This window comes from Thamnophis sirtalis, unplaced genomic scaffold, assembly GCF_051295495.1.
Source record: "Thamnophis sirtalis isolate CommonGarterSnake01/CBP01778 unplaced genomic scaffold, rThaSir2_p1.2 scaffold_2, whole genome shotgun sequence".
NCBI lineage: Eukaryota > Metazoa > Chordata > Lepidosauria > Squamata > Natricidae > Thamnophis > Thamnophis sirtalis.
Genome location: NW_028261382.1, coordinates 90,111,246 through 90,137,831, shown reverse-complemented (window position 1 = coordinate 90,137,831; position 26,586 = coordinate 90,111,246). Strand labels below are relative to the sequence as shown.

Sequence of the window (26,586 nt, the reverse complement as noted above, 5' to 3'; positions counted from 1 at the left end):
GTACCCTCTCCACCGTCCAGGCCTTCCGCACAGCCCTTAAGAACTGGCTCGCCCGTCAGGCCTGGGGATAAAGATAGTTACCCCTCCCGAATGATGAATGTATGTTGTTTACTATTTTATTATATGTTTCTATCTTAATGTCTGTATTCCCCTCCCCCGATTTTATGTGAGCCGCCCTGAGTCCCCTCAGGGAAAAGGGCGGCCTACAAATATTAATAAAATCTAAATCTAAAATCTAAAAAATCTTGCATTTATTAACTTTATTTTATTTTATTTATTAAAAGGGAAGCAGTGGCTCAGTGGCTAAGAACACTGAGCTTGTCGATCAGAAGGTTGGCAGTTCGGCGGTTCAAATCCCTAGCGCAGCATAACGGAGTGAGCTCCCGTTCCTTGTCCCAGCTTCTGCCAACCTAGCAGTTCAAAAGCACGAAAAAATGCAAGTAGAAAAATAAGAACCATGTTTGGTGGGAAGGTAACAGTGTTTAGTCATGCTGGCCACAGGACCACGGAGACGTCTTTGGACTGTGCTGGCTCTTTGGCTTAGAAACGGAGATGAGCATTGCCCCCTAGAGTCAGGAACGACTAGCACATATGTGCGAGGAAAACTTTTATCTTTAATGTCTCGGTTTTCTAGGAAAAGGACATTTTTGTGACAGCTTTGAGTCACTGAATGACCCACATCGTTTCCCATCAATGTTGGCGACCATGACCCAGAAATGTTCAGTGTTGATTTCTAGGGAAATTTCGGGGTTTGGTTTTGCATCCAGTTTTGGGACATTTCGGCTTTCAGTCCTGCGAGTTTGCATTCCCCATAAAACGTGTCAGGACTCCTTCCCGTATTTGCAGAGATAACATGATCTCCCTCTTTAGACGTCGATTTGGAAAAGAAAAGCCGAACAAGCTACAATGACAACATCGTCACAAAAGCACCCGAGTCTTTTCTTTGCCTTTTTCTTCTTCTCGCAGGGAGACAACAGTCCCCCAGCCCTCTCCTCTTTGATACATTCATTAGCGCAATTGAATCAATATCACAGTCCAGCCTGTTTGAAGGGAGAGCTATTCAGCCACATTATCATGACTATTACTCTCCATTATGGCCGAGGGCTGATGAAGGCCAGATTTCCAGGGCTTATTTGCATGGAGCTTGGCAGGTGTTAAGCCCAGGTGCCCTCCTGGCATTCAGAGCAGACGCATAGAGAAGACAATCCCGACTCCAGTATCATTTGCATGAAAAGCAAAATATGAGGGCAGATAAAAAAAGGAAGGATAATGAACCCCATCTGGGCCTGAGTCACATGGCCATTAGGCTCGGGGCTGGCTGCTTATGTTTTGGTCCAGAAAGATATTTTCTTTTTCTTCTTTCCAAAGTTTTCCAAATATTATATCAATGCTTCTCACCATCTACCCGTAATAACTCATCTGCTCTTCTGCTTTCCATACACCACATTATCCACCACGACAAAGATATTCTCTGTTGCTTATCCCAAAGGTGCTTTTTCAGGAGGCAACTGGACCTTCTTGTTGTTGTTTTTTTAATTTTGAAGATGTTTCGCTTCTCATCCAAGGAGCTTCTTCAGCTCTGACAGGAGAGACAGGGACCTTTGGGACAACCATGACCTGGGTGACTGAGAATCTCTACAGACTTTGAGCTACACAATTTGGGATTGACACCCTTTGAATGGTGTAGGAGTAGAAATGGATTTTTAGAGGGAAGAATTGCAGACTACAGGAACCATTAGCACCACTCAGGTGACCCTGAAGACACAGACAAACCTCCAAGTGGCCTCAACGACCTTCTAAAAGGATGCAAATGACCAGTTCTGTCTGCAAGGAATATCAATCCTTCCATTCCCCACCATCCAGTCAGAGCTGAAGAAGCTTCTTGGATGAGAGGCGAAATGTCTTGAAAGAAAAAACAAGAAAGTCCAGTGGCTTCTTGAAAAAAGCACCTTTGGGACAACCATGACTTGGTTGACTGAGAATCTCTACAGACTTTGAGCTATACAATTTGGGATGGACACGCTTTGAATGGGGTGGGAGTAGAAATTGATTTTCAGAGGAAAAAGATTGCAGACTACAGGAACCATGAGCACCACTCAGGTGACCCTCAAGGACACAGGGAAACCTCCAGGTGGCCTCAACGACCCTCTAAAAGGATGCAAATGACCGGCTGTCTGTAAGGAATATCAATCCTTCCATTCCCCCACTATCCAGTCAAGAGCTGGAGAAGCTTCTTGGATGAGAAGCAAAATGTCTTGAAAGAAAAGAACAAGAAAGTCAAGTTGCCTCCAGAAAAAAGCCCCTTTGGGACACCATGACTTGGAAGACTGAGAATCTCTACAGATTTTCTGTTGCTCAGTTGCTGAGGAGTCAATGGAATGACTATCTTATCATCTACAGGCTTTCACCAACCTCAGCTAGTGTGGGTTGATAGAATTGGACAATATCGGCCTTTTGTTAAATCTTGGTTATCCGAATAAGTTGCAGGTAGTCCTCAACTTCCGACCATAAATCTCTGTGGCAAAGCAAAACATTGGTTAAGTGAACTTTGCTGCATTTTACGACCTTTCTTGCCACGGTTGTTAAGTGGATCACTTCAGTTATTAAGTTAGTAACATGTTTGTTAAGTGAATTTAGTTTCCCCCTTGACTTCGCTTGTCAGGAGGACTCAAAGGGGGGAATCACGTGACTCGGGGACACTGCAACCCGTCATAAATATGAGTCAGTTGCCAAGCATCTGACTTTTGATCACGTGACTATGGGGATGCTGCAATGGTTGTAAGTGTGAAAAATGGTCCTTAGTCACTTTTCTTCAGGGCTGTTGTAACTTCTAACGGTCACTAAATGAACTGTTGTAAGTTGAGTATCTGAATTCTGCAGTTTTGCATATTCGTCCTCCGTTGTTCTACTTCAGAGCTTAACTAGCTTTGCTTTATAAATCTAGATTCACACATTGCCCAAGTCATAGTTGACTACAACTTTGTTTTTACTGAATAAATTATCACAAACTTGGCTCAAACATCAAGGAGAGAAGCAACTTAGACCTAAGGAAACATTTGGGAGAGAGGAGGGGCTGATGTCGCGATGGTACGATGTGTGATCTTGAAGCTCCAAGATTGCCATCGATATCTCTGTTGTGGACGGTCATTTTTCTGACAGTTAGAACAATTAATCAGCATAACAACTTGCCTCCAGAAGTTGTGAATGTTCCAACATTGGACGTTTTAAAGAAAAGATTGGATAACCATCTGTCTGAAGTGGTGTAGGGTTTCCTGCCTAGGTAGAGGGTTGGACTAGAAGACCTCCAAGTTCCCTTCCAACTCTGTTATTCTATTCTATTCTATTCTATCACAGTAAGTCCTGGAACAATGAATTCTACTGGCTTAATTCAGACATTGTACTAAGTTAAAATCAAGATGACTAATCGCTTAATGAGAGGTGTGAAAAGCACCGTAAATTTATAAACAAATGCCCTTTGGATATTAAGACTACCTAAGCAAAGAGGAGAAAGCTGAAAGTGAAGGGTCAAAATAGGTGAAATTTCAAGCGAAGAGAAGTCACAGGTATAATTCTAAACTTGAAGCTTTGATGAAAAATCAAAGACCAAATTCTCCAGTGTGGAGAATCCAAAATTTCTCTCAAATAGAAACCTTGCTCCTTAAGATGAAATATCCCTCCCAGTCCCACAGTCTGAATGTCTAGCCTTCTGCTCATTCTTCCTTTGTGGCACACACATCTCAAGTGAGACACTTTCTTATTTTCTTTTAAACCAAGCAAAACAGAAAGATTAGAACAATGCTAAAAAGGAAAAATAAAGACACTGACCAGGACTCAGACCATTCTCATTTTATCAGAGAGGGGGGGGGGAGACAGGCAGACAGAGAGACAGAAAGAGAGACAGAGAGACAGACAGAGACACACACACACAGAGAGAGAGAGGCAGAGACAGAGAGACACAGAGGGAGAGAGACACAGAGAGAGAGAGAGAGACAGAGACAGAGACAGAGAGAGAAAAAGAGAGACAGAGACAGACACACACAGAGAGAGACACACACACACACACAGAGGGAGACACACACACACACACATACACAGACAGAGAGACACATAAAGACAGACATACACACACAAAGAGAGATAGAGAGACAGAGAGAGAGCCACACACAAAGAGAAACACACACAGAGAGAGACAAAGAGACAGACAGAGACATACACACAAGAGAGACAGACACACACACACACATACACAGAGGTGGGAACAGAGGGACAGGGAGAAAGAGAGAGAGAGACAGACAGACAGACAGAGAGAGAGAGAGAGACAAAGAGACAGAGACAGATAGAGAGAGACACACAAAGAGAGACACACACAAAGAGAGACAGAGAGACACACAAACACACAAAGACACACACACACATATACAGAGTTGGGGACAGAGAGATAGAGAGAGACAGATAAACAGACAGAGACACAGACAGAGGGAAAGACAGAGAGAGAGACAGAGGGAGAGAGACAGCGACAGAGAAAGAGACAGAGAGAGACAGAGAAAGAGAGAGAGAGAGAGACAGAGAGAGAGAGACAAGAGAGACAGAGGGAGAGGGAGAGACAGACAGACAGAGACATAGGCAGAGGGAGAGACAGAGAGAGAGACAGAGGGAGAGAGAGAGAGACAGAGAGAGAGAGAGAGAGAGACAGAGAGAGAGAGACAAGAGAGAGAGAGAGAGGGAGAGACAGAGGGAGAGACAGAGACAGAGAGAGAGAGAGACAGAGAGAGACAGAGAGAGAGACAAGAGAGACAGAGAGAGAGACAGAGAGAGAGACAAGAGAGACATAGACAGAGGGAGAGACAGAGGGAGAGACAGAGAGAGACAGAGAGAGAGACAAGAGAGACAGAGACAGAGGGAGAGACAGAGGGAGAGACAGAGAGAGAGACAGAGAGAGAGACAGAGAGAGAGAGAGACAGAGAGAGAGGGGGGGAGCAGGAGCTATCACTGAATGCAAACATTATGTGAAGTTACCCAGGAGAGTCGGAACAGGAGCAACCCAGGAGTTATAACTTCCTTTGCTCCGTTAAAAGGGAAAAAGGAAGCGCCGGAGGAAGCCAGGCTGTGGAGCACAGGAAGCCCCTTTTGGCCTGATAAAAAGAACAGAGACCAGGTGGGTTCCCATGCAGTTATGATCAATCCAACAAAAGCAGAGAAGAAAAACTCAGGACCAGCCAGGGGAGGGGGAAGAAATACAAAGGTATAGACAGCTGAAACTTGTTTTATATCTGCAAAGATCTTTCCTTTATTACAGGCTGTCCTCAACTTACAACCATTTACTTAGTAACCATTCAAAGTTAGAACGACACTGAAAAAAGTGACTTACAGTATGACCGTTTTTCACCCTTATGACCATTGCAGCATCCCTGTGGTCCTAGGATCAAAACTCAGTCGCTTGGCAACTGATTCCTATTTATGACGGTTGCAGTGTCACCTTTTGCAACCTTCTGACAAGGAGCAGTGGGTTTCACTTGTTTTTACCACTGGTTCACCACGTGCGCATATGCTCACTTCATGCACATGCACACCTTCTGCGCATGCGTCTGGGCTTCCGAATATGTGCTTTGCTCATACACGTGCCTTCTGCACCTGCACCCGGCCTCAACAACGTGGCTAAATAGGAGGGCGTAGAGCCGGGGCAGGTGGGCAAGCCTACCCACGATCTCTGCTACCGGTTCGCCTGAACTGGTTTGAACCGGCTGAATACCATCTCTGCTGACAAGCACAGTCAATGGGGAAGCCAAATTCACTTACCAACCATGTGACTAATAACTGCAGTGATACACTTAACAAATGGGGCAGGGATGTCATAAAATCGAAATTCATTTAACAACTGTCTCGCTTAGCAAGCAAAATGTTGGGTTCAATTGTGGTTGTAACTCGAGGACTACCTGAACATATCATTTGGTGGCACCATCTACTTCCACAACCAGCTAAATCAGAAACTAGTCTAGACCAGAGGTCGGCAAACTTAAACACTCAAAGAGCCATTTGGACCCGTTTCCCACAGAAAAGAAAACACCGGGAGCCCCAAAGGTCCTAACCGGAAGCCCCCCATTCAATTCTGGAGCTGACCGGAAGTTCAGTTCCCCCACCATAGAGACTCCTCCTAGCGCGGTGTACTTTTTCCTCTACCTGTCATAACTGAAAACCCTATCAATTGTGGAGACAACTGGGAAACCCTCCCCTTGCCATAGAGTCTTCTCCTGGCACACTGTGCTTCTCTCCCTCCCCCTGAAGCTCCTCTCAAAATTGTGGTGCCGACCGGTGACGGAGCCACAGCAGAGGGAGGAAAGAGCCACATGCAGCTCCAGAGCCGCAGTTTGCTGATCCCTGGTCTAGACCAACCCTGTCCTTTATGGTGTACTCTAGATGTGTCCGGGTATTTCTTATATAAATCCTGTAGTCAATCAGTGATAAACCTCTGAACTGGTCCAAACCGGTAGGAACCCACCACTTCTTCCTAGGTCTGTTCAGTTCATTGTGGCAAGGAATGGAAATGAATTTGAGACTACCTTTTCAGCTGTCCAGCCTAGTTTACCATCATCCAAGCACGTGGTGGCTTCCAAGGACATGGTGGCTCAGTGGCTAAGACGCTGAGCTTGTTGATCAGAAAGTTTGGCCGTTGGGCGGTTTGAATCCCTAGCGCCACGTAATGGAGTGACGCAGTTCGAAAGCATGTTAAAAATGCAAGTAGAAAAACAGGGACCACCTTTGGTGGGAAGGTAACAGCATTCCGTGCGCCTTCGGCGTTTAGTCATGCCGGTCACATGACCACAGAGATGTCTTCGGACAGTGCCGGCTCTTCGGCTTTGAAACGAAGATGAGCACCACCCCCTAGAGCAACCAGCACATATGTGCAAGGAGAAGCTTTACCTTAATGTTAAGTACGAATCAGGCCAAACCTTGCTCAGTTTCCAAACCCAATGACATATTCCTAATTTTCTACTTCTTCACAAGGAAAACTGCTTTTTCCGCCTTGTCTACATTAATACCAAACCCGTTATTTGCTTACTTAATGGTTCGGCTGACTTAAACAGTGCTATCCCTTTTTCAGAAAACTGTATCTCAGGCTTGAAGGAATTACACAATTAGCAAAACGAAAGGACGGCAACAAAAGGGGAAAAGAATCCAAAGCAGAAGAAATTTTAAGCGGAGCCCAACTGTCTGTTGAAGCTGCAAAGAAGGAGGAGATGGAAAGGCCTGGCATCCAGCTGGCAGAGTACAATGCTAAAAATGTAATTAATGGAATATAGTGCGCAGTTCCTTATGACGCAAAAGACTGCCCGGGGGCAGAGAATTTGGTAAGCACCATAATATTCAACTACTAATTCTCCTTATCAACTGGCAAACACCCTTCATGCTTCCTCTCTACTGCAACTTGAAGGCAAACGTGTCCCAATATGATTTATGCTTTTATTTTTTAAAAAAAAATCATACAAGAAGGTCCCCATTCAGCAGAGCCCACAGCAAACTACAACAATACCAAATGGATGCATGAAGGGACATTATCGCACAACTCCTATTATGCAAGTTGTTGCACTTGCATGGTGATGTTCTCACATATTTTTCATTGTCGGTGCCCTCCATGGACTCCTATGTCACCATCCACATAAAACCGAAGGCAGTGGGGGCGTTTCAAATTTTTTTAGAACCTCTTCTGTAGGTGTGGCCTGCTTTGTGGGAGTGGCTTGCTGGCCATGTGACCGGGTGGGAGTGGCTTGCCGGCCATGAGATCTGGTGGGAGTGGCTTGGCAGTCATGTGACTGGGTGGGCATGGCCAACTTGTAAAATGTGGTGAAACTCACTTAACAATGCTCTTGCTTAGCAATCAAACTGTTGACTCAGAAATTCTGGCATTTGAAGCACACAAGTCTTAAAGCTGTCAAGTTACAAGACCCTTGCACCCCTAAGCCTTTAGAAAAAAAAACTCCAGGGGTGTTCAAACTTGACAGCTTTAAGACTTGTGGACTTCAACTCCCAGAATTCCTCCTCTCGCTCCTCATCTTGATGATGTGCGGATGGGCAGGAGGGAGTGAGCTGGAACCGGTTCTAAACGGCACTGTAGATTTGTGGAACCTCTTCTATAGAAGAGGTTAGAACTGGCAGGAACTCACCCCTGACTGAAGGGTGATTTGTGTTGATCATACAAGGGTTAAGATATTAGATTAAGAAAAGGGAGATGCAGGATCGAGACTGGCTATGTGTTTTTGCCCCACGCACCCCCACTGAGATGATATTTCATTTTTCACTCTGGACGAGGTGATACTGAACTGAGCCCAGACTGAACTGGCGGTGAATTTAGCAATCACACTTAGACTTATATGCCACTTCAAAGTGCTTTTACAGCCCTCTCTAAGCGGTTTACAGAGTCAGCATATTTTCCTCAACAATCTGGGTCCTCACTTGACCGATAGCAATAGCAATAGCTGTTAGACTTATATACCGCTTCATAGGGCTTTTAGCCCTCTCTAAGTGGTTTACAGAGTCAGCATATTGCTCCCACAGTCTGGGTCCTCATTTCACCCACCTCGGAAGGATGGAAGGCTGAGTCAACCTTGAGCCGGTGAGATTAGAACCGCTGAACTGCAGATAACAGTCAGCTGAAGTGGCCTGCAGTACTGCACCCTAACCACTGTGCCACCTCGGAAGGACAGAAAGCTGAGTCATCCTCGAGTTGCTGGTTAGGATCGAACCACTGGCAGTGGGTAGAATTAGTCTGCAATGCAGCATACTAACCACTGTGCCACCATGGCTCTTCCATCAATTTGGGTTCTTCCTGGATTTGTGGCTCAAGGACTAGGTGGGGAACTTGAGCGAGTGAGCCAATTGTGTCCATTCCTAGACTGGGAAGCCATGTTCATGATCACTCACGCCTTAGTCCCTTCCTGTTTGGATTACTGCAATATGCTCTATTTGGGGCTGGCCTTGAAGAGCACTGAAGAACCTCTAGTGGTCCCGAATGCATAGTAATGAGACCCCTTAGGTTTGCCCATATGACATCTCTGTTATGCAAGATGCACTTTCTTCCCAGGTGCCATTCAAGGTGCTGATCATTACCTTTAAAGCCCTTTGTGGCACAGGACCAGGTTATCTGAGTGATTGGGTGTGGCCTGTCAGCCGCCGGCTCCTTCAATAGCCAAATCAGAGGAGGAGGAGGCGTGGGAGTCAGGGTCAGTATCAAGGCAATCTGAGACCTCCGAGGGGGAAGAGGGAATGGAGCTGGCAGAGAGAGAGAGAGAGAGAGAGAGAGACAGAGACAGAGACAGAGACAGAGACAGAGACAGAGACAGAGACAGAGGCAGAGCCTGGGCTATCTATCAGCCCTCCAATAGAGAGTCAACAGCCCCCAAGTCTGCAGGCGCCTGATGAGGAAAAGGAGGAACAGCTGGGTCCAGTGCCTGCCGTGCGAATTCACAGAAGGCAGAGGAGAGGAGAGCAGTGGAAACCTATGGGCTGATCCTTGGGACGGAAGAACCACCGCTGCTAGCTAGCCCCGCCCTAGCTCTGGGGATAAAAGGCAAGAGACAGAGGGGAATAGATGTGGCAGACAACTATTCATCTCCCTGCCGGACAGATTTGTTAGCCTGCGGTGAGAGAGAAACTTTTTGCTGACACTCCTAATAAAGGAATCATTGCTTCAACTACAGAGGGTTTCTCGTGTTCAGGGAGCTGGGTCAGAACAGATTGCCTTTCCCAAAGGACAGCTACCCATCCTACCAGATCAGTTAAGGTGGACATACCTTTAGTCTATTCCCTTAAATATTGCCATTGGATGGGAGCTAGGAAGCATGTCTTTTCTCTGACAGGCATGCCCTCTGAAAGACTCTGTCCCAGGGGTGGGATTCAGCCGGTTCGGACTGGTTCGGGCGAACCGGATGTTAATTTTAATCTGGTTCGCCGAATCGGTAGTTTCAATGACCGGCTGACCCTCCACCCACCCCTCCCCTCCCAGGAGTCTCCACGGGTCCTATTCATCATGCCAGGTAAGTGCAGGACCCACCTGGAAGCTGTGAGAGAGTGAAAAACAGGCTTAGTGGAAGTACTGGTTGTCCAGAAACGGGCCTGTTTCCAGCCTCCGGAGAGCCTTTGGAGCCCGGGGGAGGTCGTTTTCACCTTTCCGGAGGCTCAGGGAAAGCCTCTGGAGCCTGAGGAGGGCAAAAATGCCCCCCTACCTTTCTGCCATGATGCAAGAAGCCCAGTCCATGCCCCCATGGCCACGCCCACCCAGCAACTGGACAGAAAACTGGTTGCTAAAATTTTCCAATCCCACCCCTGCTCTGTCCCCTTAATTTTATCTGACCCTCCCTCTTCTTAGCCTTTCATAAAGCACTTGAGAACCTGATTCCCCCCCCCCCCAAAAAAAGCACTGGGAGAACCGACTGTATGGCTTGGTGCCAGGTTTTTGTTCTTAAAGTGTTTCAATTTTTATAGTTTTAATATGGTTCTCAGGCCATTTTAATTTTTAATTGGGATTTGTTACACGGTGGACGGCTACGTAAATGATTTCAAAACACGAATAAAATAAACTCCCTCCTCCAAAGAGGCCTCTGAACCAATTTAGTTCCTCAGCCGCAGCCAAGTTTCACCTTCTGTTTTTATAATAAAACTCAAGTCAGTCCGTTTATTGCAGTCTTAAACCGGTACGATAATACAATTCGGGATTACTCTATCTCGTAATTTCTCAAACCGTTCTTTTTCTCAAACCTCATATTTCACATACGAGGAAACACCGATGTGTTTGTGGCGATGGCCTTAGGAAATAAAATTAAACGTTTTTGTATTCTGCTAAGCCACAGTTTTCTTTAACTATGACTTGTTGAAATTTATTCAAGCCTCAATTGGCAGAGTCCGTACGATTTGCTAAGCCACAAAACGTGGCTTCGACTCACAAGGGGTGGGTCCGTGAATTAATGGGACATGAGAATCCACATCATTTTTCTTTCTTAATTTGTACAATGGTTAAAACCTTCCATAGCTCACCACATTTCTGATGCTCCCAAATGGCTTCCAATAAGCAAAGTCAAATGGGGAAAGCCAGATTTGCTTAACGACCACGTGATTCACTTTACAGCTGCAATGATTCCATTGACAAGGGCCACAAGTCTGCCACAAACATGGCCAAAAGGATCATAACATTGGATACCACTGAGTTCACAATCCGCCTTGCACAGCAAGAGAGATTCCATACTCAGGTGTGGTTATAAGCCAATATACTAACTGTTTATTATTCTACATGGGAAAGGAACAATACAAAACACTATCAACTAGATTATGTTCCACTGATTTACCGTGTTGGTTGTGTGCAATTAAATATATATGCATGTACAAACACACACACACACACAAACACAAAAATACTGTAAATTCCAAGCAAAATACCAGAAGCTCTATTTCACAATTCATTAATAGCTAGGTAGGTTGTTAACAAAAACACTGAACAAATTTGATCTATCCATTTGTGGTTTCAGATCATTTGGAACATAACGACATCATGATTTCAACACTATTGCTATTCAACACTATTGCTTCCTTAGAGCCAGGAACTTGTATCTTAGAGATTCCAGTTAAATAACTGCTACAATCTTAGATCTACATAAAGGTAAAAGTAAGGTTTCCCCTCGCACATGCATGCTAGTCGTTCCCGACTCTAGGGGGCAGTGCGCATCTCCTTTTCAAAGCCAAAGAGCCAGTGGTGTTCGAAGACGTCTCCATGGTCATATGGCAGGCATGACTCAACACCGAAGGCGCACGGAACGCTGTTACCTTCCCACTCAAGGTGGTCCCTATTTTTCTACTTGCATTTTTCACGTGCTTTCGAACTGCTAGGTTGGCAGATATATGGGACAAGTAACGTGGCTCACTCTGTTACACAGTGCTAGGGATTCGAACTGCCAAACCGCCGCCCTTTCTGATCGACAAGCCCAGTGTCTTAGCCACTGAGCCACCACTATTCTACAGTATAGTGCAATATTAATTCAATTGTATAGAATGGGAAGGATGTGTGTTTGTGTTTTATTTGTATAATTATAATGTACACTGGAGATGGCATTTAATTTAGTTGTACGAGGTGCAATGCCAATAAACTTAAATTTAAAAAGTATTTTCCCTGGGGAGGCTCTTCTGAGAAAGCAACTCTTTCCAAAACATCAACTCGCGAATAACTCCCAAATGGATGGCATGCTTAAATCCTTAGCCCATGAATTTGAAATAAGCAACAAACCTGTTAATGTCTTTTAATCATGATGAATGTAAATATCATTACCTTTTGGATAACCTTGAAAGAATGTTCGGAACATTTGTTCAGAGCAACAGAAGCCATGCCTCAAAATGCAAAGTTTTGGGTTTTAGAATCTTAACACTGTCTTGGAAACAAAGTTGTCCTGGGATAACTTCTGGTTTATCACAATAACTCCCCGAGCTGGTATTCTGCCAGTTCTGATTGGTTTGCCTCAACTGGTAGTGGAAATTGTGGGAGGCCCTGCCCACCTGCCTCGGCTCCACAGCATCCCATTTAGGCCCCCTTTTTAAAGGCAAAACCCATGTGGGGAAGGTGTTGTAGCCCAGCAGGAGCCATTGGAGCTGCCACCAGACTCTGACAGTGAGGGACCCTATGAATCGGCTTTGGAGGATGTGGAGGACCCTGGACAGGGCGCAGAGAGGCTGGTTGGCCACCAGGAGGTGCCTAAGCCTTGGACCAGTGGGGAGGAGACAAGGGAGAGTGATCCAGAAACCAAAAGTGAGTTGTTCCTGGATGCCCGGCATCGAAGAGCTAATAGGCGTAAGGAACAATTACGCAGTTACAGGAGGTAATTGCACTCAGCTGGTGATAATTAGGCTCCTCTCCAGACTATAAAAAGATTGCTTGTGCACACGCCCCTTTTGCAGAAGTCAACACATTAACTAATGTTGGATGAACAGTATTGTGAGCTTGGCAGGCTGGATTGCTGCCAGGGTTTATCTGTGCTGGTTTGCTGCCAAGGACCTGTCTGTCTGTGAGTAAATTCCTTAAAGTATCTTTGGCTTGGAGTGTTTTGGTGTGGGACGAGGAGGGTCAGAACAGGAAGGTAAATGAGTATCACCCCTGGTAACTCCATATGGAAGCTACATTGCAGCACTTTGATCCAAGAGAGATGACAAGACATGGAATCAAAATACTTTCTCCAAGAGCTGTATACCCGGAGTGGTAAATTTATCATCTTCTTTTAACGACCCCATCATCTTTGCCGGGTGGAGTCTGGGCAACTGAATGGAGCTATGTAGTGTTTACTGGCCAACTGCCCTTCCTGTCGCCAGTGCAGAGTTTTGTTCAGCAGATATATTCTCATGGTGCCCATTGTGTCTCTCTCTGGGCACAATGAGAATGTATCTGCTGCCTCTATCTAGGATTGAACTCATCACTTCAAAAATCTCATTCAGGTGGCTTGCACCGTGCAGGGGGAATTCCTCTCCCAAGAGAGGCTTTCGCCACTTAATGAGAAGAACACTTTGGGGTGTGTTGTAACACAGAGAGAAGCTCTCACAGAGAGTTGTGGTTGAGCTCCATGGCTTGTATTCACCGTTGCAAACAGTTGCTTTCAAGTCAGTTCCTCTGCTTCCCATGAGTCTATGCCCTGAGAGATTAGTACAGTGGGAGAGAAGTGGGACTTTTTCAGTTACATTGCTGGTAATAAAACCACATTGCTGGAGGGCTGTAACCAACCAAGTTGCAGTGGGGTCACAGTGCTTATTTTTGTGGCAAATGGACCCTAGCTACAGCAATTGCTCAGGTCCTTCTAACTTTGCAAGTTGGTAGTCATAACAGGAATAGGAATGATGCAAGATGCATATTTTGACTCTCGTTCTCTTTGTCCTCTTCTGGAGAAAAGACAGCTGTCACAATCATAACTAAACTTTCTTTGCTCATGAAGAATATCTCAGGATAGGGCTCTCCAACCTTGGCAACTTTAAGACTTGTGGACTTCAACTCCCAGAATTCCTCAGCCAGCTTTGTTGGGAGTTCAACTTTGGGGAGTTGAAGTCCACAAGTCCCAAAGATGGAAACCCCTGATCTAGGACACGGTAAACAGAAGATGAAGAATGGATGAAGAATAAGATGCTAGCTACTTTCTTTTTTATAGTTGTTCCATTTAACTGACTTGGTTCCTTCTTTGATAGAAAGGAGCTCCAGGTCTTAACCACCAAGAGCGCCTAACCTCTGCCTTCTAAATTAGAGAAGGATCTTTATATCCTTTCTGCTTTTTTCTGCCATCAATTCCTGGCTACTGTATGTTCCAAGCCCCACATATGTAGTTGCATTGCCATTCATCGGGAACTCCTCCCAGGAACTATTACTCAGAGAACAATTATCCAGTGACACAGGTAGATGAAAGTCTTGCAACTTCCAAACTGTGCAGCTATTTGCAGAGAAGATCAACAAGGCTAAACGGTCTGGGGCAGTGGTGAAATTCAATTTTTTTTTACTGCCAGGGTGGCTTGGTCAGTATGGCAGGGAAAGGATACTGCAAAATCTCCATTCCCACCCCACTCCAAGGGAAGGATACTGCAAAATCTCCATTCCCACCCCACTCCAGGGGAAGGATACTGCAAAATCTCCATTCCCACCCCACTCCAGGGGAAGGATACTGCAAAATCTCCATTCCCACTCCACTCCAGGGGAAGGATACTGCAAAATCTCCATTCCCACTCCACTCCAAGGGAAGGATACTGTAAAATCTCCATTCCCACCCTACTCCAGGGGAAGGATACTGCAAAATCTCCATTCCCACCCCACTCCAGGGGAAGGATACTGCAAAATCTCCATTCCCACCCCACTCCAGGGGAAGGATACTGTAAAATCTCCATTCCCACCCCACTCCAGGGAAAGGATACTGCAAAATCTCCATTCCCACCCCACTCCAGGGGAAGGATACTGCAAGATCTCCATTCCCTCCCCACTCCAGGGGAAGGATACTGCAAAATCTCCATTCCCACCCCACTCCAGGGGAAGGATACTGTAAAATCTCCATTCCCACCCCACTCCAGGGAAAGGATACTGCAAAATCTCCATTCTCACCCCACTCCAGGGGAAGGATACTGCAAGATCTCCATTCCCACCCCACTCCAGGGGAAGGATACTGCAAAATCTCCATTCCCACACCACTCCAAGGGAAGGATACTGTAAAATCTCCATTCCCACACCACTCCAAGGGAAGGATACTGTAAAATCTCCATTCCCACCCCACTCCAGGGAAAGGATACTGCAAAATCTCCATTCCCACCCCACTCCAGGGGAAGGATACTGCAAGATCTCCATTCCCATCCCACTCCAGGGGAAGGATACTGCAAAATCTCCATTCCCACCCCACTCCAAGGGAAGGATACTGCAAAATCCCCATTCCCACCCCACTCCAAGGGAAGGATACTGCAAAATCTCCATTCCCACCCCACTCCAGGGGAAGGATACTGTAAAATCTCCATTCCCACCCCACTCCAGGGAAAGGATACTGCAAAATCTCCATTCCCACCCCACTCCAGGGGAAGGATACTGCAAGATCTCCATTCCCACCCCACTCCAGGGGAAGGATACTGCAAGATCTCCATTCCCACCCCACTCCAGGGGAAGGATACTGCAAAATCTCCATTCCCACACCACTCCAAGGGAAGGATACTGTAAAATCTCCATTCCCACACCACTCCAAGGGAAGGATCCTGTAAAATCTCCATTGCCACCCCACTCCAGGGAAAGGATACTGCAAAATCTCCATTCCCACCCCACTCCAGGGGAAGGATACTGCAAGATCTCCATTCCCATCCCACTCCAGGGGAAGGATACTGCAAAATCTCCATTCCCACCCCACTCCAAGGGAAGGATACTGCAAAATCCCCATTCCCACCCCACTCCAAGGGAAGGATACTGCAAAATCTCGATTCAAACCCCACTCCAGGGGAAGGATACTGCAAAATCTCCATTCCCACCCCACTCCAAGGGAAGGATACTGCAAAATCTCCATTCTCACCCCACTCCAGGGGAAGGATACTGCAAAATCTCCATTCCCACCCCACTCTGGAGCCAGCCAGAGGTGGCATTTGCCAGTTCTCTGAACTACTCAAAATTTGTGCTACTGGTTCTCCGAAACCTGTTAGAACCTGCTGGATTTCACCCCTGGTCTGGAGGGCTAAATTGTAAGGGAACTAGGTATGTTGAGCCTAACAAGGGAGGAGGGTTAGGAGAACTCTGATAGCAGCCTCCCAATACTTGAAGGTCTATCTCAGGGAAGTGGGTGTTGATTATTCTCTAAAGCACCAAAAGGCAGGACAAGGAGCAATGGGTGAAAGTTCACCAGAGGTTAAATTCAACCTGGAAATAAAGGGGGAATTTCCTGCCAGTGAGAACGATTAATAATTGAATAATTTAAAAAAATGAAGGATTATAAATTGAATAAGCAAATAATAAGAGATCTTAAATTAATATAAGTTAGGGCATTATTATTAGAAACATATAAGCTTGTTAAATGTAATTAATATGATGGATAATATATTTATGAAAGATGGTATTAATAAGTGAATTCAAATAATATGGGGATTGGCATAAAAACAATACATAGAATTACTGACTAAACAAAAAATGAAAGATGATAATTCAATATGAATATGCATATGTATCCTAAATTTAACAAATGCGATTAATAATTTCTCAGTTGTATTATGTAAAATATGGTGATTGATATGAAAACAATACATTGAACTATCGAATAACCAAATAATAAGTTGAATAAGCAATGATGGAAGATCTTAATGTAATATAAATGTTGGTATTAATATTAGTTATATATGTTTATTAAATGTGACAAATATGATTGATAATATTTTACCCATATTAAAAGGTATGATAATGAAGATAGGGGGACTGGTATAAAAATAACATTGAAATATTGAATAATAATCAAACAATGAAAGTTTATAATTTAATATAAAGAAGTGTACTACTATTGGTATTATATAAGCTTGTTAAATGAAACATATGATTAATTAATACTAATTTTCTTTTTGATACTCAGGTACCACACTATTGACACACTGGTATGGTTGTAAAAGACAAAAATGTTTTTTAAAAAAGAACGATTGATCAATGGAACACCTTGACTTCCCAAGTTCCGGGCACTCCATTCCTGGAGCATCTTTGAATAAAAGGTTGGACAATCATTTGTCTGGGATGATATAAGGACTCTGCCTTGGGCAGTGGGTTGGACTAGAAGACCTCTAAGCTCCCTTCCGGACCTGTGATTGTATGATTCTATATAGTTTAAAATTCTGGACGTAGTGAACTTTCTAGGAAGATAACTAGATATGTTATTTCACTTGTGAACTGCAATGCGCTCTACATGGGGCAGCCCTTGAAGAGTATTCAGAGACTTCAACTCGTCCAGAACGCAGCCGCGCGAGCGATTGTGGGTGCACCTCGGTACACCCACGTTACACCTATCCTCCGTGAGCTGCACTGGTTACCGATCAGTCTCCGGATACGCTTCAAGGTGCTAGTCGTAACTTATAAAGCCCTTCATGGTATTGGATCTGGGTACTTGAGAGACCGCCTGCTGCCAATTACCTCCCACAGACCCATTAGATCTCACAGGGTTGGCCTCCTCCAGGTGCCATCTACCAGCCAATGCCACCTGGCTATTACCCGGGGGAGGGCCTTCTCTGTGGCAGCTCCGGCCCTCTGGAATGAACTCCCCACAGGGATTCGGACCCTCACCTCTCTCCAGGCCTTCCGAAAAGCCGTCAAAACTTGGCTTTGCCGGCAGGCCTGGGGGTGATGAGTTCCCTCCCCTCTCAACATGTATGGTTGTGCGACTGTTGTCTACTTTTATTATTTGTATTTTGTCTTTTTATGTTCCCCTTTTTCCCCCTTGAATTGTTCGCCGCCCTGAGTCCTCCCGGAAAAGGGCGGCATACAAATAATACAATACAATACAATACAATACAATACAATACAATACAATACAATACAATACAATACAATACAATACAATACAATTTCTCTTCTCTTGGCAACAATTCTTATCTTCTTGACAGAGCAGATGTTTCCAATCTGGCCCTATGCAGATATTTTATATAATCCCTTTTAGAGAATAAACTAGGCAATGAGAACTATTTGCAAATCTTGGTAAAACAGAGAGAAATAGAGGATAAGGTAAAAAAGATTCCCCTCGGGCATATGTGCTAGTCATTCCCGACTCTAGGGGGCGGTGCTCATCTCCATTTCAAAGCCAAAGAGCACAGCACTGTCCGAAGATGTCTCCGTGGTCATGTGGCCAGCATGACTAAATGACAAAGGTGCATGGAATGGTGTTACCTTCCCACCAAAGGTGGTTCCTATTTTTTTCTACTTGCATTTTTACGTGCTTTCGAACTGCTAGGTTGGCAGAAGGTGGGACAAGAAACAGGAGCTCACTCTGTTACATGGCGCTAGGGATTCGAACCATTGAACTGCTAACCTTTCTGATTGACAAGCTCAGCATCTTAGCCGCTGAACCATGGCGCCCCTTACAAAGAGAGGATAGGAAGCCAATTGTTCAGCAGCCCATGGACTGAAAAACAGAGGGGAAAAAGTTCTCTGACACTGAGTTAAAATGCATACAAGAGTATTTCAGACCCCAAGTGTTGTTACTTATTTTACCTAAATTGTGTCAATGTGAGGTCCTTGATGTTCTCTGGGCTGGAGTGTTTCCTTGCAGACGTTTCATTACCCAACTAGGCAACATCACCAGTGATGGTAGGAGTGGGGTTTATTCTCTGTTTATATACAATTGATTTGCCCTGTCATTGTTGGTGGGAGTATTATTGATGGTTACTTGTTTAGGTGGTTGTTTACTCTTTGTTTATCTGAACTGGTAATTCCTTGATTAGGACAGGGGTCGGCAAACTTAAACACTCAAAGAGCCATTTGGACCCGTTTCCCATAGGAAAAAAAAACACCGGGAGCCACAAAGGTCCTAACCGGAAGCCCCCTGTTCAATTCTGGAGCTGACCGGAAGTTCAGTTCCCCCACCATAGAGTCTCCTCCTAGCGTGGCATACTTTTTCCTCTACCTGTCATAACCGAAAGCCCTATCAATTGTGGAGACAACTGGAAAACCCTCCCCTTGTCATAGAGTCTTCTCCTGGCACACTGTGCTCCTCTCCCCGCACAACCGGAAGCTCCTCTCAAAATTGTGGTGCCGACCAGAGCCACAGCAAAGGGAGGAAAGAGCCACATGCGGCTCCAGAGCCGCAGTTTGCTGACCCCTGGATTAGGGTATTGTGTACAGGTTGATGTATTAATTTTGGGGTTAATCTCTGCTGATCTGGGTGCTCCTGGCAAAGAGATGTGGTGTCCAAGAAAACAAATATCCGAGCAACAAATATTCTCTCCTATTGTTTAATTGGGTTAATGTGCATTTGTCCACTATACTTAAAAAACCAATTATTGTGTCCACACAACACATGAAACTCAGGTTTGCTTAGCCACAGTGTGTTAAATAAAACATAAGAGAATAAAACCATACCACAAGTACGCCATCGACGATAACACAACATGCTATGCCATGAAAGTGTGAACCACATTTGCTCTAGTAACTTTTGTGAAGCGACCCTGTTTCCCAAAAATAAGACCTCCCTTATTTCCCAAAAATAAGACTCCCCATATAATAAGCCCAATTGGGCTTTTGAGTGCATGCGCTAAAATAAGCCCTCCCCTGAAAATATTTAAACTCATGGGCAGCCAATCCCCGGCATTTCCTCTGGTTGCTTGTCACGCAAACAACACAAAGTGAGGAGGTGAGGCCGGAGGAAAGAAAGGGGAGGGGGCACATGACCCACGCACCCACATGCCCTTACCTAATGGCCGCTCCCGCAACCCTAGCCACCACCCCCTTCCTGCCCCGCTAACACAGCAGCGGCCATGAGGTGACCATGCTGGCCGCCTCCTGCACCTCAAAAATAATAAGCAATAGCAGTAGACTTATATACCGCTTCATAGGCCTTTCAGGCCTCTCTAAGCGGTTTACAGAGAGTCAGCATATTGCCCCCAACAATCTGGGTCCTCATTTTACCCACCTCGGAAGGATGGAAGGCTGAGTCAACCCTGAGCCGGTGAGATTTGAACCGCTGACCTGCTGATCTAGCAGTAGCCTGCAGTGCTGCATTTAACCACTGCGCCACCTTGGACCTCTCCCACAAATAAGGCCAAGTGCTTATTTCTTCAAAGGGAAACAAGACCCTGTCTTATTTTTGAGGAAACACAGTAAATACCGAATGGATTACATTCTAGAATAACAACAACAGAACCTCATAAAATGAACTCTTCTACTTCGTAGAGAAAGGGAGTCGCTTGGAGAGGGCACATGCATTATTTATGTGCTTTAAATTCCAGCCATGGAGGCATTCCTGCAGCCCTTGAGAGCCAAAACTGAAGCTGGACAAATATTCAAGCAGAACGTATTTTGAAATGAACCCTCCGGGCCTGTCCTTAAAATGATCTTCCATCCGTTATATTGTGGCAAACCAAATTTGCAAAGGAGGAGGAGCCACAGCTGCAGAAAAAGGCCTGTTACCAGGTGCCCCTTGCCTGCCGGAGACTAGGAACTTCAAATCATATTTCTCTTGCCCGTTTCCTGACATTTTTGCGCCAGGCAGCTGACAAGCTTTGAAGTTTTACCCTTAAGGATCAGAGGGGGTACTCAGCAGGTTCTGACCAGTTCTGGAGAACCATTAGCGGAATGTTTGAGTAGTTCAGAGAACCAGTAAATCTCACTGGCCCCGCTCAGACTTAGGTTCCTACTGGTTTGCACCAGTTCGGCCGAGAAGGTCGTAACTAGGCTGGCCACACCCCCAAACTATCGGCGGGGCCATAGGCGCCACCGTCTCATTTTTTGCTTCTGCACATGCGCACATCAAGCCCACGTGCGCTCGAAGCATGTCCCTGAGCGAACTGGCAGTAACAGAAGCCGGAACCCACCCTTGGCCCCATCCCCCATCTATTCTCTGCCTCCAGATTCCCAGCTGATCAGGAGGGAATGGGGATTTTGCAGTATCCTTCCCCTGCTACGCCCACCAAGCCATGCCACGCCCACCAAGCCACGCCCAGATAACCGGTCGTAAAAAAAATGGAATCCCACAACTGTTAAGGATCGAAGCCAGGTCTCATCTGTGAGACCAAGGGTGGCCTAGAGTTTTAAGACAATGCAACTGGATTATTACAGGTAGACCTCGACCTACCACCACGGCTGAGCCCAACATTTCTGTTGTTGAGTGAGACATTTGTTAAGCGAGTTTTGCCCCATTTTGCCTAGGTTTTTAAGTGAATCACTGCAGTTGATAAGTTAGTAACCCGTTCGTTAAATGAGTCTGGCTTCCCCATAGACCTTGCTTGTCGGAAGGTCTCAAAAGGTGATCCCATGGCCTTGGGACACAGCGACGGTCATAACTATGAGTCAGCTGTCAAGCATCTGAATTTTGAATACGGTAACAACAACAACAAGGAAACACTGCACTATTAGAGCCAAAACCAGAAGCCACCATTCTGAAATGAAATTTCAAGGGTAAATGAAAATGGCGCATTATCTTTGCCACCAGCCGCACTGGTGTGTTGCCCTTTGGCCTTCTCCCCAAAATCTCTTTTCCCCCCAAATCTCCTCCCGCAAAGCTCCTAATCTGGAGGAAGGCAGCCATGCCAACCTTTAATCCGGAGGGCAGCTCCATCGCGTGGAAAGCAAGCCGGGAGACCAGATGGCTGGGCCTGGAGTCCAGGAGGCTGGAGAGAGAACTGGGCTCATCTCCAGGAGATGTGGTTAGGAGACAAAATAGCTCCAGTCTTTGCCGCGGCTCCCTGGACTGCCAGGTCATCAGATCCTTGCTTATCCTCACCACTCACTTCCTCTTCCTGCCCTTCCCTTTGGGGCTGCAAGGTTGCACTTGTTACTCACAGAGGCCAAACTGGCCCTCTGCTTCCCCTCCCTCTCATCAGCTGTGGGTTGGACAGGCCTGAGGAGAGTGGGGTGCAGCCGGTACATTGTTCCAGGGCCCATGAACGGGAACCTTTTTTAAAAAAAAAATTGCAAAAGCAAATTTCTTAAAAGAAAAACAATATTGGATATATACTTCTGAAACTCGGCTAACTGTTAGTTATGCCATTAGTTGCATTTTAATTTCATTACTTATTTGTTTAAGTTGACAAGTTTAGTTTCCTTTCGTGTATGAGTATACTTTATATTTCATTTCAGCTTATGAACGGTGACGAAATGCCAACTCAAAAATCTGGGGCTGAAAAACGCTGCACGTTGTAAATGTGCAATTATGACGTTATTGATTTATGTGTCCATTTGTAGGTGAGGGGGGGGGGCTACTAGTCTTGTTCCAGCACTTAATCATCTTGGTGGCCCTGGGGTTGGAGGAGGGCAGAAGTAAAGGAGGAAGGCCAAGCTATAAAACTGCTGCCCTCCTCCACCTCCTTTCCTCCTCCTCCTCCTCCTCCTCCTCCTCCTCCTCCTCCTCCTCCTCCTCCTCCTCCTCCTCCTCCTCCTCTCTCTTCCCCTCCTTCCTCACCTTCTTCTCCTTTCTCCTTTTCTCTTCTCCTCCTTTCCTCTTCCCCTCCTCCTCCTCCTCCTCCTTCCTCTTCCCCTCCTTCCTCACCTTCTCCTTTCTCCTTTTCCCTTCTCCTCCTTTCCTCTTCCCCTCCTTCCCCCCCTCCTCCTCCTTTCTCCTCCTCCTTCCTCCTCCCCTCCTTCCTCCCCTCCTTCTCCTTTCTCCTTTTCCCTTCTCCCCCTTTCCTCTTCCCCACCTTCCCCTCCTCCTCCTCCTTTCTCCTCCTCCTCCCTCTTCCCCTCCTTCCTCACCTCCTTCTCTTTTCTCCTTTTCCCTTCTCCTCCTTTCCTCTTCCCCTCCTTCCCCCCCCCACTCCTCCTCCTTTCTCCTCCTCCTCTCATCCCAGGTTAAATTACTCGAGGGATGCACCTCAGAGGCATTTTGACAAGGTGGCTGAACACTATTTTTGTGGGGGGGGGGAAGAAAGAACCAAGTTTCTTTGCAACTTTTTTCGTCTTCATTAAAAGCATTGCTGCGGTTGTGTTCTCAAGAGAGGTTTTGCGCAAAGAAACAAAACCACAAGCTTTGGCCTCCCCTTGCACGAACCCTCCAGCGAAGCCAAGCCCGCGGGGAACGGAGAAAACCCGGCTTCCTTGTCAACCCTAAGTAAGCAAGGCTCGGGCAAACGCAATCCGCGGCGCTACGGGATTTCCAGGGGCGATGGATCGCAGTCTAAAAGATTGGAAACGGGCCGCTACGGATTAAAAAACATAATAAACACTGTTCAGCTGATGGAGGGTGTTTCGTGCCCCAAGAAAACAATTGCTGAAACGCACCGTGTAAGTTAAGAGGAGAGAGTGGAAGGGTGGAGAGGAGAGAATAGGAGGGGAAGAGAGTGGATAGGAGAGGGGAAAGGAGAGGTGAGGAAAAGAGAAGGAGAGAGAGAAGGAGAGGAAAGAGGAGAGAGGAGAAGGAGAGGAAGGGGAAGTAGAGAAGAGAAAGGAGAGGAGGGATGGTAGAAGGAAAGAAAGAGATAGGGGAGAGGAGAGAGGGAGAGGAGGCAGTGTCATTGTGGAATAATACGGTGTATGGAAAGCGGAAGAGCAAATGAGAGTTACTGTGGTAGATGGTGAGAAGAATTGATATAATATTGGATAATACGTAACAGTGTTTGTCAAGATGTAATGTACTTGTGAATATTTATATGAAAATTAAAATGATTTAAAAAAAGAAAGCAATTGTTGGACCTGGGTTTCACAAACCTCCCTTCCACGTCGGCTCCCTTTTTTTCTTGCCGATTTCCCCCAAAATACACATTGCCATTTAAAAAAAAGAAAAGAAAACAAACGCGAAACAAAACTGCTTTTTCCACCGGCAGAGTTGAAGCAGGGAAGAAAAAAATCGCTGATTGACAGCCTTCCGAAGAAAACGTTCTTATAAACATCTCCCCCAAAGCCGACAAGGGGGGGGGGGCTATTTAACCAACCTCATTTAATTCTCTTCCCCCCCCCCCCCCACGCCGTCCCGAAAACTTTTCACGCGTCCTTTTTCCTCCACCACCCTTGTCCCGTCTTGGAATCTTTTTTCTTTTTTTGACCGCTAAAACTTGGGCTGTGTCCCGAACTCCTCCCGAGCTGTCAGCGGAGCGGACGGCTCGCGGAACCAGCTCCGTCCGCTCCACTGACAGCTCGGTCCGGTTCTTTTCCTTCCCCTCGACAGGACCGCCCGGACCGGATCGAGAGAAGGGAGCAGGGGAATAGAAGCGCAGGGGCGAGCCGCATAACGGCTCCGGAGCCGACGGGAAGGCCGTCTCGGGCACGGCGCGGAGGCGAGGCGAGGCTGGCATCTAGGCGAGAAGCGAATTGCGCTTCGCTTCGCTCCCAACTGCGCTCTTTCTGTCGCCATCCACCCACCCCCTTCCCCGCCGCTTTCCTTCTTCTCCAGCGGTTGCCGTTGCAAAACTTCGCCAAGCGCGTTTTGCGCAAAGTTTTGGCGAAACTTTTAGAAGGCAGAGAACTGGAAGGAAGGGGGGGATTTAAAAGGAAAACCCGATCAACAGCGACCTCGCCAAAATAATAGCACATCCCCCTTCCCGCCCCACTTCTCCGGAGCTCCGGAGCTCCTCTCCCCCCCCCCCCCCGCTCCGTCCTTGTCTCGGCCTCGCCGCCTCCTCTTACCTTGATAGTCCCGTCCATCGATCTCGATCTCCAGCCGGGGGTCCCCAAGGTCCCCACATTGACCCGGTTTCCGCGTGGCACCCCCTCCAAAGACGCCCCTGCCCGAGAGTCCCAAAGTCGGATCCGCGCTCCCGCCACTCGCCTTAGCCTGGCCTTGCTCGCGGCGCGCTCCCGCGACGTCGGCTCTCCCACCCCTCCCGCCTTCCTCCCTGCCCGGGGCGCGTCCTCGTCCTTCCTCCCGCGGGCTCTTTCGGGGTCTTCTTCTCCCGCGCGCCCCTCCAACACGCGCGTCCGGCCCGCCGAAGCTCCCCGACTCCCCTGGCGCTTTGGCGCAAAGCGAAAGGGCGACAGTAACCGGATGAAACTGTTTTTTTTCCCCACCCCCTGCTAATTTTGGGAAGTGAAGTCACTTGATGGGGAGGAAAAAAACTCGGTCCGCCCGCTGCGCCCGCCCGCCCGCGCGATCCAGAGAAAGGGCTGGATGCGCCCAATAGCCGAGGCCGGCGGGGTCTTTTATCTCTCCCGAGAGACCAGCCGAATAAACAGGATCGCTCGCGAGGAAACCGACCGTTCCGAGTTCTACGGACCGTTTCGGAAGGCAGAAGAAGAGCTACTTTCGTCCTCCATCGGGTGGCATTAAATATATATAATAATATATCTGATTTTTTTTTGATGGGGGGAGGGAGAGCTGGTCACTCTCAGAGACTTTTGCCGCCCCGCATCGGCGTCCTGCAGCCCACTTTTAATCGCCTTGTCGCCGAAATACGCCCCATCCTCTTCGAGAGGACCTGCTCCCTGGCCACGGTTCTTAGAAGGCCGGCTGCAAACGTTACGTTTCCGTTACGGTTCCCTCGCGTTGGTGGGTGGGTGGGTGGGCGGTTAGGGTTTATTCATCCTTTTTGGGGATGGGGGCTGCGTTTTTTTGGCCGGACTTACAGTAACTTTCGAAGAGCGAGGGTGGTTTAGGTAGATCTGTAATTAGATCCAGATTGCCGCGTTTCGGGGACTGGGGAAAAGGGCCGGCGCGTAACTTCTTAGAATCGCCCCGTGGCCAGCGAATAGCCTGAAGTTGTAACAGGAAGATCGGACTTAACTATGTTGGATTGGTTTGCCCCTTCGCCCAACCGCAGTCCCCCCCCCAAATTGGTATTTAGACATGCTATGGTCAGAGTGCCTCTAAATGGACGCGTGAATGTATTTGAGTAGGACCTTCCTCCCTTCCTTCCTTCCTTCCTTCCTCCTTCCCTTCCTTTTCCTCTCTCCCCTCCCTCCCATCCTCCCTTCCTTTTTTCTTCCGTCCTTCCTCCTTCCCTGCCTTCCTTGTTTCTTGCCTTCCTTCCTTTTCCTCCCTCCCTCCCTCCCTCCCATGCTTCCTTACTTTTTTCTTCCATCCTCCCATCCTTCCCCCCATCCTTTTCCTTCCTCCCTTTTTCTTCCATCCATCCATCCATCATTCCTTCCTACCTTCCTTCCTTCCTTCCATCCATCCAGCCTTCCTTTTTTCTTCCCTCCCTTCGTCATTCTTGACTCCTGGAGACTGCCTGGGCTGATCTCTGCTTTTTTCTTGACGCCACTTGTGGAAATGGGTCGTCCCTTGCTTCCTTCTTTCTAGGGCTGAGAAGACCCCCGAGATCACCATTTGGCTTCCACCCTAAAGCAGAACTAGAATTTACCGTCTCCCGGTTTCTACCCCCGCGCTTTAAGTGGGAACCTGCCGACTATTTAAAGCAACTGTTCTTCTTTCTTCTTTCTTTCTTTCTTTCCTTCCTTCCTTCTTTCTTTCTTTTAAAAAAGTTTGGTTTTATAAACTTCCTTACGGACTT

At 46.9% G+C, this 26,586-nt stretch overlaps 1 protein-coding gene across 1 annotated transcript in view; it reads right to left on the bottom strand.

Moving 5' to 3' along the window:
- FLI1 (Fli-1 proto-oncogene, ETS transcription factor) overlaps window positions 1-25,099 on the bottom strand; it is a 96,955-nt gene extending 71,856 nt beyond the window's left edge. The window contains exon 1 of the mRNA XM_087706350.1: window positions 24,764-25,099. Coding sequence (XP_087562476.1) covers window positions 24,764-24,781 — 18 coding nt within the window. The 5' untranslated portion in view covers window positions 24,782-25,099. The remainder of the gene's footprint in view (window positions 1-24,763) is intronic.
- Window positions 25,100-26,586: the final 1,487 nt, after the last annotated feature.